Here is a 16644-nt window from a genome sequence, read left to right on the forward strand (position 1 = left end):
AGAGCCTCGCCACCCGGCGGAGGAAACTCAATTCGGCCGCTTGTACCCGTGATCTTGTCCTTTCAGTCATAACCCAAAGCTCATGACCATAGGTGAGGATGGGAACGCAGATCAAACGGTAAATTGAGAGCTTTGCCTTCCGGCTCAGCTTCTTCTTCACCACATATATATATATATATATATATATATATATATATATATATATATATACAGTATATATATATATATATACACATATATACAGTATATATATATATATATACATATATATATATATATATATATACAGTATATATATATATATATATACACATATATACAGTGTATATATATATATATATATATACTGTATATATATACACATATATATACAGTATATATATATATATATACACACATATATATATATACATATATATATATATATATATATATATACACACACACACATATATATTTATATATATACTGTATATATATATATATATAAATATATATATATACTGTATATATACATATATATATGTGTGTGTGTGTTGCCACAGGTACCTTGAAAAACTAATCTGATTAATCTGACTACTCCTTTAGAAAGTAACTTAATTACTTTACTGATTAGTTGATTTTAAAAGTAACTAAGTTAGATTACAAGTTACTTTATTAGTTACATTCAGCAATACAGCTACCGCCATTACCCCCGCCGCTTCAACATAAAAATGACAAGCGGTTTTGCCAATAATCACTTTATTTAACATCAACAACTGCACTTAACATAAATATTTGTTTTATGTAATAAAAAAAAAAAAATGACAGTCTTTCTTTACTGGACATAAATACTTGTTTTATCTATATATTAAAAAAAACAAAAAACTGTTTTTCTTTACAGCAGTTGACATAAATTATTTGTTTTTTATAAAATGTTTTTTTTTTTTTACCTGACTGTTAATATTGCAATGGCAAAACCTACAAATATAAATGTAACTATTAAATTATGTTGAACTTTTCTTATGAACACTGAACGTATTGTTCACAACATCAGAGCAGCTAGGCGTGGTTTTACAAAACAGTGTATAACAACACATGCTAGCTCTAATTGTTCTATTGTTATAAACAAGTTATGAGTCAAACAGTGGCGTGGGGCGAGTAAACCAGTGGTTGTACCTCATTAACAAAAGCCTCTCAAACCTCTTGTCAGAAAGTCTATTCCTCATTCAGTGCGGCTTTCAGGTTGCTCTCCTTCTGTGCATACTCCATCTCCAGGTAAGACGAAAAAGGAATTTTCTGTGAGGCAAGTCTGCGTTGATCGTAGTGAGGATCTTGTTTATAATGGCACGAAACGAGGGCGAGTCAACTGTGCTTAAGGGCAGCATTTCCTCCACAACATACTGCCCGACCAACTTCTTTAACTCCAAATAATGACTGTATTTCCAACTTGAAAACGCGCTTCTTTGTCCGCCCTCCATTGTTGTTTACTTCGGTGTCGCACACATGTGTCATCCTCATGCTAAAAACGTGACTTGTCGCTTACGTGACGTCACTTTCCAAGACGGCAAGAAGAAATAACATTTCTTTTTACGAGGGGAAAAAAGAAATAAAAAAAATAGTAACGCACAGTGACTTGGATTAAATAAACTTTAACCTGACTACTGCTTTGAAAATAGTAACTCGTTAGATTTGTCGATAATGAAAAAAGATGTCATATTAGACTAACGCGTTACTAAGTACTGCGCTACCGGCATCAGTGTACACACTAGAGATGCGCGGTTTGCGGACACAACCGCGGAGTCCGCGGATTATCCGCGGATCGGGCGGATGAAATTTAAGATTTTATCCGCTCGCGGGTCGGGTCGGGCGGATTAATAAAATTTTTTTTTTTTTTTTTTTTTTTTTTTGCGGGTGGCAGTTAAACCAATTGGGAAATATATATACATAGTTAAATGTTGTTACCCACATACGAAAAACGAGCAGGAACCTGCAGCATATGCCACAACAGAAGAAAAAAAAAAAAAGAGATGGACACTTTTACGGAGCGGAGGGACGCCTCGCCGGGGTCCGGGACCGAGGCTCCTTCCCCCGAGAGGGCCCCACCGGGAGCCGTAGCTGAGGCGATCCGCGAGAAGGGCCCGACGCACGTCCAGGGTCACTACCGCGCCCACCGCACCGACACCCCGCCTCGTCCGCTTTCGCCGCGGCCGGCGTCACGCGCAGCAGGTAAGCAGCTTACCTGCCCGCCACCCCCGTGGCCGGGGGCTCGTAACATGGGTCACTCCGCGCGCTCCGCCCGCGCAGCTTACCTGCTTGCTCGCAAAATGATTATTAGCATTCAGACAGGTTAAAATGTTGCTAAAACCATCACTTTTCTATCAGTCACAGTGACTTTTCAAAACAAAAATATTACAGCAAAAATCATATGGGTTGATTGACATGTTTATTCTGTAAGCTAACTTCAATAGTTTGAAATTATTTTGACAGTTAATGCCAGTTATCCTGTCAACCTTTCACAAGACTTCAATTTGTTAATTGAAAGTATAAATAGTATAAACACTTTTAACAGTATGTCGTGCTGTGAAATACAGCCGACAGGATGGCGCACCAAACACAAAGCAAGGCCATGCTGCAGGAGAACAAAGGACTTCTTTCATTTAAGGTTTGTGATAAACCATCAAACTCATTCGTTAAAAGGACTCTATAGTAATATAAAGCGAATTTTTCTGGACATTATCATGCAAGAAAAGTTTATTTTTGGGATCGCGATCACCGCGTAATGATTTTTAAAGGTTGCATTACATTATTAACTGTCCCATGTGATCAGCCAGTGCGATTGGAAGTCCATGCTCAATTATTGCCTCCGTAAATAAAACTTCGGCATTTATCACATCCAAAGAATCTGTTTGGGCGACGAAAAACGTTGAAAGTTTTCCATTTGTATCGCTAGCAACGGCATTAGACTTGTGTTTTTTTGTCCCAACGTGGTCTTTTACATCACTAATTCCTCCGTGTCTGATCGAAAAATCTTGTCTGCACAAGGTGCAATTCGCGTAGTTTTCACCCTTTTTTTTTTTTAAATTAATATTAGATATATAACGGCGGGCGGATGCAGTTCTGATCAAACGTTACATCGGGTGGATGGCGGATGGTTGACGACTTTCTGCCGCGGTTGCGGATGAAATAAATTGCCTATCCGCGCATCTCTAGTACACACACATATATATATATATATTTTTACATATACACATATATCCATCCATCCATTTTTTTATGCTTATCCGAGGTCGGGTCGCGGGGACAGCAGCCTAAGCAGAGAAGCCCAGACTTCCCTCTTCCTAGCCACTTCGTCCAGCTCCTCCCGGGGGGATCCCAAACATTCCCAGGCCAGTCGGGAGACATAGTCTTCTCAACGGGTCCTGAGTCTTTCCCGTGGCCTCCTACCGGTCGGACGTGCCCAAGGGAAGCGTTCAGGTGGCATCATGACCAGATGCCTGAACCACCTCATCTGGCTCCTCTCGATGTGGAGGAGCAGCGGCTTTACTTTGAGCCCCCCCCCTCGGATGACAGAGCTTCTCACCCGGCGGAGGAACCTCATTTCCCGTGATCTTGTCCTTTCGTCCATAACCCAAAGCTCATGACCATAGGTGAGGATGGGAACGTACATCGACCGGTAAATTGAGAGCTTTGCCTTCCGGCTCAGCTCCTTCTTCACCACAACGGATCGATACAGCGTCCGCATTACTGAAGACGCCGCACCTGTCGATCTCACGATCAACTTTTCCCTCACTCGTGAACAATACTCTGAGGTACTTGAACTCCTTCACATGGGGCAAGGTCTCCTCCCCAACCCGCAGATGGCACTCCACCCTTTTCCGGGCGAGAACCATGGACTCTGGCTTGAGGTACTGATTCTCATCCCAGTCGCTTCACACTCGGCTGCGAACCGATCCAGTGAGAGCTGAAGATCCTGGCCAGATGAAGCCATCAGGACCACATCATCTGCAAATAGCAGAGACCTAATCCTGCAGCCACCAAACCGGATCCCCCTCGACGCCCTGACTGCATCTAAAAATTCAGTCCATAAAAGTTATGAACAGAATCGGTGACAAAGAGCAGCCTAGGCGGACTCCAACCTTCACTGGAAATGGGTCCGACTTACTGTCGGCAATGCAGACCAAGCTCTGACACTGATCAATTCAGGACAATTAATTAACTTTAGAATTTATAATGCTGCCGTGAATTAAATGAAATTACACATTTGGATTGATCAGAAACAAAAACATTTTGCAGTTAGTTTTGTAAAAAAAAAAAAGTATGTTCATTCTGATATCAATAATTGTGTTTTTTGATTTGACAGTTTTTTGTTTTTACATTTGAACAGTTTTTCTGACACTCGTACAGTATGACAGTCCCTTGGAACACTGTTTACAGTTTAACGTTTTATTTCTATTTCCATTACTTCCTATGTGTAAAAATCCAATGTAATCCCAAATGAACATGTTTATGGATCTCGATCTACTTCAACAAACCAATAAATCATATACCTGATAGGTGATCAATAAAATAGCTTAAAGAGGCCTCGCTTTGACATAGAATGAAAATGCCTGAAATGCTGAATGGGTCCAAAATTGGGACTTCATTAAATGGTCTCGCAACACCGAGGACACCTTCCATGTTGCATGACAAAAAGCTTCCTCTGCATTTTCCTCAACCATCTCATCAATCAGTGACACAACTTTGGAGACACTTGCTTCATCAAACGTCCGACTGCATTTTCTTTTTTGCGCTTTCGGTTCCAGCTCCACTCAGCGTGGCGTTGCATTCATTTCCAACCCCCAAAATAAATGCCTATTGAGTTTGTGCGGCAAATCGCACCAACAGCAGCCAAAACATAAGCTGTGAGTTGGTATGTGTGTGAGTGGTCTGTTATGGATTGTTTGCCAACGTTCTCTGTGAAGGCTGTGAACCTGGCAGTGTGTGAGCGTGCAGCTCTGGCTGGTATTTAGTGAGAGGTCCGGCCTGTGCTGACATTTAGATAAATGCCCTCCAGAGCCGTTCTGCCCTTTATGATTAACAGCAAACACCAGTGTGTGCACGGCTTTGATCGCTTTGCACACTTGTAAACTAGCATTGTAAAAATAAGGCATACAATGGAGAGGCGTGTACCTGAAGCCGACAATAGGACACTCCTTGCAGATGTTACACTTGGCCTGATGTTTGGCCGTCTCAGCGGCCGCAACTCTGTGCAGGACAGGAAGCCACACCATGGACTGAGGCTCTAGGCGCATCCAGTCCACAAACTGCCTGGGGTCCAACTCTACTTTGTTGGTCGCCTAAAGACACAAAGGGACACAAAGAGAATTAGAGCATTGGCCATTTGTTATGGGTTGTCATTCAAAATCAGAACCCAAAATGTGACTCATCATCTTGTCTTTCATCAATCACCAATTTACCATAGCACTTTTCAGGAATTTCCATAAACGTGGCGACTTGTCCAGGGCGTACCCCGCCTACTGCCCGAATGCAGCTGAGATAGGCTCCAGCACCCCCCGAAACCCAGAAAGGGACAAGCGGTAGAAGATGGATGGATGAACAATTGTAACATTGCAACATAATGTTTTTATTAGTCAGTAACCATGTCTTTTTCCCCCCAGCAATCAGCAAATAAAGGCAATAATAATAATAATAATGGAAAAATACATAATTTGAAAAAATATGTATAATTCACTACTTGTGGTGAGTGTTTTATGTGCCAACATGTAAAACAACACAACGCTAACTACAAAACCCAAAACCAGTGAAGTTGGCACGTTGTGTAAATGGTAAATAAAAACAGAATACAATGATTTGCAAATCCTTTTCAACTTATATTCAATTGAATACACCGCAAAAAATATATATTTCATGTTCGAACTGAGAAACGTAATTAAAAAAAAAAAAAATCATTACCTTAGAATTTAATGGCAGCAACACATTGCAAAAAAGTTGGCACAGGGGCATTTTTACCACTGTGTTACATGGCCTTTCCTTTTAACAACACTCAGTAAACATTTGGGAACTGAGGAGACCAATTTTTGAAGCTTTTCTGGTGGAATTCTTTTACATTCTTGCTTGATGTACAGCTAAAGTTGTTCAACAATCCGGGGTCTCCGTTGTGGTAGTTTAGGCTTCATATTGTGCCACACATTTTCAATAGGAGACAGGTCTGGACTACAGTAAGGCCAGTCTAGTACCCGCACTCTTTTACTATGAAGCCACGCTGTTGTAACACGTGCAGAATGTGGTTTGGCATTGTCTTGCTGAAATAAGCAGGGGCGTCCATGAAAAAGACATTGCTTGGATGGCAACATATGTTGCTCCAAAACTTGTATGTACTTTTCAGCATTAATGGTGCCTTCATAGATGTGTAATGCCTTGGGCACTAATACACCCCCATACCATCACAGATGCTGGCTTGTGAACTTTGCGCCATTAACAGTCCAGATGGTTATTTTCCCCTTTATTTCCGAAGGACACAACGTCCACAGTTTCCAAAACCAATTCGAAGTGTGGACTCGTCAGACCACAGAACACTTTTCCACTTTGCATCAGTCCATCTTAGATGAGCTCTGGCCCAGCGAAGCGTTTCTGGGTGTTGTTGATAAATGGCTTTCGCTTTGCATAGTAGAGTTTTTACTTGCATTTTCAGATGTAGCGACCAACTGTAGTTACTGACAGTGGTTTTTTGAAGTGTTCCTGAGCCCATGTGGTGATATCCTTTACACACTGATGTCGCTTTTTGATGTAGTACCGCCTGAGGGATCGAATGTCCAAAATATCATCGCTTACGTGCAGTGATTTCTCCAGATTTTCTAAACCTTTTGATGATATTACACACCGTAGATGGTGAAATCCCTAAATTCCTCTCAATAGCTCATTGAGAAATGTTGTTCTTAAACAATTTGCTCACGCATTTGTTCACAAAGTGGTGACCCTCGCCCCATCCTTGTTTGACTGAGCATTTCATGGAAGCTGCTTTTATACCCAATCGTGGCACCCACCTGTTCCCTGTTCACCTGTGGGATGTTCCAAATAAGTGTTTGATGAGCATTCCTCAACTTTCTCAGTCTTTTTTGCCACGTGTGCCAGCTTTTTTGAAACATGTTGCAGGCATCAAATTCCAAATTAGCTACTATTTGCAAAAAATAACAAAGTTTAACAGTTAGAACGTTAAGTATCTTGTCTTTGCACTCTATTCAATTGAATATAATTGAATATATTGAATAATCATTGTATTCTGCTTTAGTTAATAATAAACTTCTCTGCAGAACTTAATTTACCATGGTCAGGCCCGGATCCAATTAACAGCATAAGTGAGGGACTTCTGTAATATTTATTTTGGTTATAAATGACATATTAAACTAAATATAATATATAACAAAATGAAAAATAGGGCAATATTAGAAAAATAATCTCATGGAAATGACTAGTGTCATCTGATTATATTCATAGGGCATTTAAATTGTGATGATATCAGTTTTGAGACGTGTGCTGCTGGCCACAGTGTGCACGTCTGATGTTGCTCACGTGTGTTCCACTGAACGCTCAGGGAGTTTTTGCGTTTTCTCAGATACATGAAAAATTTGAGGGAGCATTGACTGTAAGTATATGTGTAATGTAGTAAGAGGCACGTTTATAATAACACGTAATATTCACATATGTTGCTCATTGCGCATTAATTTCAAAAATGAATCACGTTCACTTTTCCTTCGACAACATCATTCATTACTACAACTTCACTTACTGTACAATGTCTTCACTCACTGGGATGGCGACTGATAGGATGTTGATATATTCCCGTTTGGATGAAGAATGACACATAATTCTCATGAAGAAAAAAAGGGTGTGTAACCAAATATCTATTTGTGTCTTTCTCGCCATTACCGGGTCTAAATTGGATGCCAAAGTTGACCAACTTCTTGAATGATGTCCTCATACTTCTTCTATGAAGGTAAGAGGCATTGTTTATGAATAAACTTTCATGAGCTTCGAGGCGAAAAAACATCTCACCAGCCGATGATGTCAATACAGCAGCACAAAATAGTTAGTTTATTTGTGATCATGGCGCCGCTATGAATAGTTTGTCAGCGTTAGCACTTATAATAACAATACAACTCATAATTCAGGTTAAAGTGTAAATGGAGTACCGTTCACTGTTTTCGTACGGTTATTTAGAGGGCTTTATGGACAGAATAGAAGACCTGCCATTGACATTTATCTTGTGTGATGAGTGTATTAGTATATATCTGTATCATGAATCAATTTAAGTGGACCCCGACTTAAACAAGTTGAAAAACTTATTCGAGTGATACCATTTAGTGGTCAATTGTAATATGTACTGCACTGTGCAATTTACTAATAAAAGTTTCAATCAATCAATCAAAAGACTCCATTGTAAGCTGACATTTTTTTTTACAGTTATTCACGAGTTAGAATGAATTAAAAAAATACATCTGCCTTCTTGTCTCTCTTAAAGATTGTGAACAACTGGCAAAAACTTCAAAAATGCTGATGCATGCTGTATAAAATTATAAAAGTATGTTGCTGAATATACCATATGTCTAATATTTGTATTTCGTGTCAGTCCAAATATGTTGACCCAAACGCACACACTGAGGAGGAACGATTCACATCTGTCCATCATATGTCTTTGCAGCGCCAGGACCGACCCTTCAGCTGTATGTGTAACTGTCAATCTTCACATACTTTTCAGATGTGCTAAATGAAGATGCTAATTTTAGGTGATGCAATCACTTTCTAGTTAAGTAAATCAGACTGCATGTACTAAATAATTATAATTGCATTATTAATCATTTCTGCCTCTGCATCACTCTAAAAATGCATCCAAAAAAACCAACAACAATACTTAATTTGTGTTCCGTAACCTGTATAATAACAAAGCTGACGCGACATTGTTATTGAAAGAGCGAACTCTTAGGTACTGTTTTTCTAGCGTACTAACAAATCGCCCTACGAAGGCATGCTACGGCATTAGCCTTAAGCGAGCTTCAAGGTCAGCAGCTAAATGTTTTTTTGAGTTTGGAATGCACAACACAATGTGATAGGACACCAATCTGTACCTACTAAAAAACATGAACAATTATATTACAGTATCTGTTAAGTATTAGCCCACATTTCATGTTTTGTTAGACACAGGTAGCTCGACAGCGGATGTACTGTAGTTGTAATAACACGCATGACGTGCTGCGTACATCATGATCAATAATAAAGTGACTCACTCCATGAACATTTATCCATTTGGTCCAGGTGGCCTAGAACGTTTTTTTCCAGTTGATTTTGGGTAAGCACTCCATTTCTGCCCACATAACTTGGCAAGCATCACATTTGCAGCGTCAAGTCACGCCGGTCCTGACTCTCTTGGCTTCTGTCTGCTCCAATATCTTATAGAGATGTCCGATAATGGCTGTTTTGCCGATATCCGATATTCCGATATTGTCCAACTCTTAATTACCGATTCCGATATCAACCGATACCGATATATACAGTCGTGGAATTAACACATTATTATGCCTAATTTTGTTGTGATGCCCCGCTGGATGCATTAAACAATGTAACAAGGTTTTCCAAAATAAATCAACTCAAGTTATAGAAAAAAATGCCAACATGGCACTGCCATATTTATGATTGAAGTCACAAAGTGCTTTTTTTTTTTTTAACATGCCTCAAAACAGCAGCTTGGAATTGGGGACATGCTCTCCCTGAGAGAGCATGAGGAGGTTTAGGTGGGCGGGGTTGGGGGGGCCGGGGTTGAGGTGGGGGGTAGGGTCTAGCGGGGGGTGTATATTGTAGCGTCCCGGAAGAGTTAGTGCTGCAAGGGGTTCTGGGTATTTGTTCTGTTGTGTTTATGTTGTGTTACGGTGCAGATGTTCTCCCGAAATGTGTTTGTCATTCTTGTTTGGTGTGGGTTCACAGTGTGGCGCATATTTGTAACAGTGTTCAAATTGTTTATACGACCACCCTCAGTGTGACCTGTATGACTGTTGTTCAAGTATGCCTTGTATTCACTTGTGTGTGTGAAAAGCCGTAGATATTATGTGACTGGGCCGGCGCGCAAAGGCAGTGCCTTTAAGGTTTATTGGCGCGCTGTATTTCTCCCTACGTCCGTGTACACAGCTGCATTTTAAAAAGTCATAAATTTTACTTTTTGAAACCGATACCGATAATTTTGAAACCAATACCGATAATTTCCGATATTACATTTTAAAGCATTTATCGGCCGATATTATCGGACATCCCTAATATTTTACCCTCTCTTCGTGCTTGCTAAGTTTCTATAACCAGTAGTTCATTCTCCGTATATTCAGGTTAAAAAAGATACGGACAAGAATACTAATTTGTACAAAAATAGCAATCTTCGTCGTACATTACGTCTGCCATGACAAGAAAATTCACGTTTGTTGCCGGAAGTTGGAAGTACGTTGCTATGGGCACGTAAATAAATGCGCTGAGGGAATAAGTGACCAAAATACTGTAAATATTGAAGTTGTTTTAGAGGGCTTTGAAGGTTACAATGGTGACTCCATTAGCCGCATCTTGCAAGCATTTTTTGTGCCTAAAAAAAACTAAAAACAGAGACGTATGTGTTCTTAGACTTAGACAAACTTTAATGATCCACAAGGGAAATTGTTCATAAGGATTGTGAATGATAGGCAAAACCCCTTTAACCAACGCAATCCTTTTTGCACACGTTTAGTAGACGACATTTGCGTGTGCTATCAAGTTTGCACGTTTTAGTACACACCAACCTTAAGTAGATCAGGCCCAAAGTCTTTCTTTGGTGAAGCTATTAACTTTTAAACATTATGATTGATTGAAAGATCAAATTGCCAGTTTGTGAGGACATCATGATGCCAGAATGCGGCCCAACAAATCAAATGCAACCTTTCCAACATTGACAAAACAGAAAAGGGCAATACTTTTGAATTGAGAACAGAGAATCATCATGTTAGTGTTTGAACACGACTACCAATACATAATTTGGCTTGGCAGGAATAGTTTGGAAATAAATGCAAGAAGAGAAGAAGAATTACGAGTCTGAAAGTATGACCTGATAGACGGATCGACGGTTAAATGAAAGCCGGCGACAAAAGTACAGTAACTGTCAAGGAGGTCAGATTTATAGCAGTGCTATCATCGGACTAATAAAGAAAATGGACTGCGTGGCGGGACAGACACAGGTCTCATACTGGACATCTGTGTGTGTGTGTGTGTGTGTGTGTGTGTGTGTGTGTGTGTGTGTGTGTGTGTGTGTGTGTGTGTGTGTGTGTGTGTGTGTGTGTGTGTGTGTGTGTGTGAGAGAGTTCTTCAGGCAACTTTCAAGCAGCCAACTTAGTTTGATGATGGAATGATTAATGCATGACTGCACCACATCTGCCGCTGCAATTTTGGTATCGAGCCTGCCTAGGTGCAATTTATTTTGTGTGAGTGAATTTGAAGCACAGAATATAGGGGAAATGTATAACCCCCCCCCCCCCCCTCAATTTAAATGTTCACTTCCCGGAAATGAAGCAAGCAGAGAAAATGTGAGGGAGGGAAATGAAAGAGTAATCCCTGGGGGGGATAAAGCCATCGTTAAATGCCAGGAACATCCAGTGATAAAGCTGTGAAATTGATTCTCTGGCCGCAGTAAAGCTGCAGAGGACACTCAGCAGCTGACTGGGGGCCATTGAGGCGTCGTGGTTGGTCAGCGGAGTTTAAATACTGGAAGTCCTTTATTTAGGTTTGAGGCTGGTGACAAGTGAATATAGTGAGTGCTAGCCATGGCGCTAACAATGTTGTTTCCATTACCTTCCTAACACAAAAAAGCAACATAGGAGAGAGAATCTCTCTCAAATTGTTCTAAACACCTGTTTCCATGCCAGCGTCGTACTGAGAATGTTATCACTTACATAGTTGACGTCAAGTGTTGCTTGTGTGTATTACATGCGAGAGGAACATACGTGTTGGAAACAGCTCCGCACGCTAGGTTCAATGTTGGAACCTCCAAAGGCGGCCACCTCCCCGAGCTGTTTGGGGATCTGGATGGCCTCGTGGAGGAGGAGGCCGAGCTGTCGCTGGTCACACGTGTCCCCCGATGACGCCGCCTGACTAAAGAGGTCTGCAGAAAGAAATATAAAGATGTGTAAGTAAATCAGAGAAGAGTTAGCTATTACCGTATTTTTCGGACTATAGGTCGCAGTTTTTTTTTCATAGTTTGGCTGGGCTCCAGTGCAACTTATTTATGTTTTTTTCCTTCTTTATTATGCATTTTCGGCATGTGCGACTTATACTCCGGTGCGACTTATACTCCGAAAAATACGGTATCTTTTTTATGAATCCTTAATATATATTTGCGCCAGTGGTTCTAGCCTTTTTGACCTTGGGGCCCAACTTTTCCACAACAATGGGGCCCCCGAGGTCCACACTGTAATCTAGTCAGTAATCTTACTGACCTTAACCTTACTATTAATTTTAATTGTATTCAATATTTATATATCCTCCACATCGAGAGGAGCCAGATGAGGTGGTTCGGGCATCTGGTCAGGATGCCACCCGATCGCCTCCCTCGGGAGGTGTTTAGGGCACGTCCGACCGGTAGGAGGCCACGGGGAAGACCCAGGACACGTTGGGAAGACTATGTCTCCCGGCTGGCCTGGGAACGCCTCGGGATCCCCCGGGAGGAGCTGGACGAAGTGGCTGGGGAGAGGGAAGTCTGGGCTTCCCTGCTTAGGCTGCTGCCCCCGTGACCCGGCCTCGGATAAGCGGAAGAAGATGGATGGATGGAATATTTATATATAACCTGCTTATAGTTTAACAGGATAAACCTTGTCAAGTGATCTAAAACCATGCGTTAATCACAAAGATTATTATCATGGCTTCGGTCAGGCTGATTACAAAAATAAATACAAATCAAATATACTGCAAAAGAAGGGACTCAAATAACTGATGATGAATACACATATATATACAATTAAATCATAAATAAATCATTTCTAACTTTGAGTGATTGATTGAAACATTATTAGTAGATTGCACAGTGAAGTACATATTCCGTACAATTGACCACTAAATGGTAACACCCGAATAAGTTTTTCAACTATTTTCATAATACAGTCATCACACAAGATAATCATCACAGTATATAAATTGAATTATTTACATTATTTACAATCCGGGGTGTGGGATATGGAGGGGGGGGGGGTTAAGTTTGGTTGGTATCAACACTTCAGTCATCAACAATTGCATCATCAGAGAAATTGACATTGGATCAGTGTAGGTCTGACTTGGTACATATGTACAGCAAGTATTGGACACGGAGAGAGAGATCAGAAATTATAAGAAAAAGTGACTACATTTGATTGTTTACATTTGATTATTTACAATCCGAAGAGGTATGATGAGGAAGGGAGGGTGTTAGTTTAGGGTTGAAGTTGCCTGGAGGTGTTCTTTTAGTGCGGTTTTGAAGGAGGATAGAGATGCCCTTTCTTTTACACCTGTTGGGAGTGCATTCCACATTAATGTGGCATAGAAAGAGAATGAGTTAAGACCTTTGTTAGATCGGAATCTGGGTTTAACGTGGTTAGTGGAGCTCCCCCTGGTGTTGTGGTTATGGCGGTCATAAGGAAGTAGTTTGACATGTACTTCGGTATCAGGGAGCTGTAGCGGATTTTATAGACTAGGCTCAGTGCAAGTTGTTTTACTCTGTCCTCCACCCTGAGCCAGCCCACTTTGGAGAAGTGGGTAGGAGTGAGGTGTGATCTGGGGTGGAGGTTTAGAAGTAATCTGACTAGCTTTGGAGTCTAGATTTGAGGGTATTGGAGGTGCTAGGGTACCAGGAGGTGTATGCGTAATCGAAAAAGGGTTGAACGAGAGTTCCCGCCAGAATCTTCATGGTGCTTTTGTTGACCAGAGAGGAGATTCTATAGAGAAATCTCGTTCGTTGGTTGACCTTTTTGATTACCTTGGTTGCCATTTTATCACAGGAAAGATTAGCCTCCAGAATGAAACCTAGGTAGGTGACCTCATCCTTCCTGGCGATAACAATGTAATATTAAATATTAATACGTATGTTTCTTGAATAAATTGTCAATGAAATTTAAGGGCAAATGAAAAGCATCACCACTTTAGTCATAATTTTTGCACTTAAGAAACTTCAGTATGACTTTAGCTCCAGACTTCTTCTGTTTATTTGATATTGTCATTTCTGCCACAAGTGGTGGAAAAATGTATTACAACTGAGTACTGTTCCGGCCCACACGGACCAGAGCTGAGAAACATATATTATTTGGCGGCCCAACAATGAGCCCCTACCCTATGATAAAGAAAAACTGTATTATGCTATTAAAATAATAATTTCTGAATAAATGAGTAGCCAACTGTAATATTATGCTCATAACTGGATTATTCAACAGCAATTTGAGTGTCATGGTACCCATGTGAGTATGAGATTTAATGCGCAAACATCCGGAGTGATCATTTTATATGAAAAAAAAAACCATGGCCAACACAAATCATTCAAGATTTACAAAAACATTTCAGTCGCTGCAATATACGTTATTTTCTGGGGACCCCCCTGGTACCCCGTCGAGGCTGTGGGCCGCCCCAGACCTCACTGTTAGGTTAGTACAGTATACTCATGTTTCTTCTTAACTAAACAACGTTGATGCAAATCGACCTGTTTGTTATCATTTGTTTTCCAAATGAGAATTGAAAAGAGAATCGATAAGCAGAAAAAATGTAATCAGAATTGTAAATATCTTATCAATTTGAAAGATTTTGTGTCATAATCGGTGGAGATTCTCTAAAGGGGCCTCACCAAGAGAGCTATTGAAGCTTTATTAATACATGCCAGCCATGCCATCCAACTTGTTTAAATCCCTGCTCTGAATTAACTACAAACTACACTTTAGGCACCTGGTGGGATGGATGCTATATTTTGCACAAAAAACACGATGCCTTAGTTAAGGGGTAGGGAACCTATGGCTCTCGAGCCAGAAGTGGCTCTTTTGATGACTGCATCTGGCTCTCAGATAAATCTTAGCTGACATTGCTTAACACGATAAGTTATGAATAATTCCGCTGGCAATCACAGTGTTAAAAATAACGTTCAAAATATAAAACATTCTCATGCATTTTAATCCATCCATCCGTTTTCTACCCCACCTGTTCAAGAAGCTGCATTAATGGTAAGAAGTATTTTATTTATTATTGGTTAGCATAAGAATAACAATGTTATTAAAAGGAATAAAAGACTTATTATACTCTAAAAATGTTGGTCCTACTTAAAAATGCACGCATTTAGTTGTATTCAGTGTTAAAAAATATTATATGGCTCTCACGGAAATACATTTTAAAATATTTGGCTTTCATGGCTCTCTCGGCCAAAAAGGTTCCCGACCCCTGCTTTAGCTCATAAAATATACCGGTGACACAATATTCCTTATGGAATTGTAAAAACCAAGCTTTTTTTTAAAGTAAACCCCACAATGTGTCAAATGGCCTAACAACATCTAAGGCTAATAAATAACTGTCAAAAAAGATGGAAACAACCATGGTTAATGTCTGTGGATGTGTTGCTGTAGCTATTTGTGAGCCAATGACTGTGCGGCTGCAAAAGAGGAAGGATTCAATCAGGCGTGCGTGATACTCTTTCTGGGCTAATAGAATGTGCCAAGGGAATGCATAAGCTCAGGGATGGAATATTGTATGCCAGAATGTGAAAAAAAAGTAGGAGGAGAACGAACAAACAGGCAGACAAGGTGCAAATATAAATGCACAGACAGTGGTGGACATTTGCAAGGACACAGATACAGTATAAGAGGCGTAAAATGATTGTTTTCTCCCAGTGCTGTAAACCTAATTCACACTCCCTAATCCTTAAAAAAAAAGAGAGTGTGGGAGGTCTCTCATCCAATTACACGAGCCTTGACATGCTTTTCTCTCACTTACAGACCTAACTATTAGTGTGAGGCTAAAGAGGACGACGTGTCGTTATCTCTGCCTATACGCAACCACGTGACCACACTTACATTTGTATTTCTCCTCCAGGTGTCCCTTGCAGAGAGACAGCAATCCAATCTTCATGGACATGACCCGGATCTTCCCACTGCGACCACTTTAAAGAGACCAACACAACCATTAAAAGTAGATGAAAATAGTGACTGTATCATACATTATTGGGCACACATACACAATCTACTAATGACAGTTAATACAAAAGTTGTATCGTAGATACGTAAATAAATGAATAATACATTTCTGTGTGAAAAACTTCCACCACAAACAATGGTAACGGTAAATACTTAGGTTATTTTAAACATGCTGGATACGATTTTTACATTTAAGTTCATCACTTCATCAGTACTCCCTTACTAGACTACAAGTGTTGTTTTGATAACAAGGGCTGACACATGCCAGACAATCATCCATTATGTTTTCATTTTTGGTCATTAATGTCCACTTGCCAGGTGGTGCTGTGTTCCAGCCGATGTAGTAATATATAGACCAATACGGTTTATTATCCATACCATACCATACCATACCAACTTTATTTATAAAGCCCTTTAAAAACAAGCACAGTTGAAAAACAAAGGGCTGTACACCACAAAGAAATAGAGGCAA

At 40.2% G+C, this 16644-nt stretch overlaps 1 protein-coding gene across 10 annotated transcripts in view; it reads right to left on the reverse strand.

The window, feature by feature from the left end:
* The window catches only part of utrn (utrophin), a 430508-nt gene that overhangs the window by 59756 nt on the left and 354108 nt on the right, over positions 1 to 16644 (reverse strand). For all 10 annotated transcript variants that reach the window (XM_061929658.2, XM_061929664.2, XM_061929663.2 and 7 more), the window contains 3 exons: positions 16053 to 16138; positions 11985 to 12142; positions 5152 to 5318 (listed from right to left, as the gene is read on the reverse strand). In XM_061929658.2, coding sequence (XP_061785642.2) covers positions 5152 to 5318; positions 11985 to 12142; positions 16053 to 16138 — 411 coding nt within the window. The remainder of the gene's footprint in view (positions 1 to 5151; positions 5319 to 11984; positions 12143 to 16052; positions 16139 to 16644) is intronic.

The sequence above is a fragment of the Nerophis lumbriciformis genome, linkage group LG34, assembly GCF_033978685.3.
Source record: "Nerophis lumbriciformis linkage group LG34, RoL_Nlum_v2.1, whole genome shotgun sequence".
Taxonomy (NCBI): Eukaryota; Metazoa; Chordata; class Actinopteri; order Syngnathiformes; family Syngnathidae; genus Nerophis; species Nerophis lumbriciformis.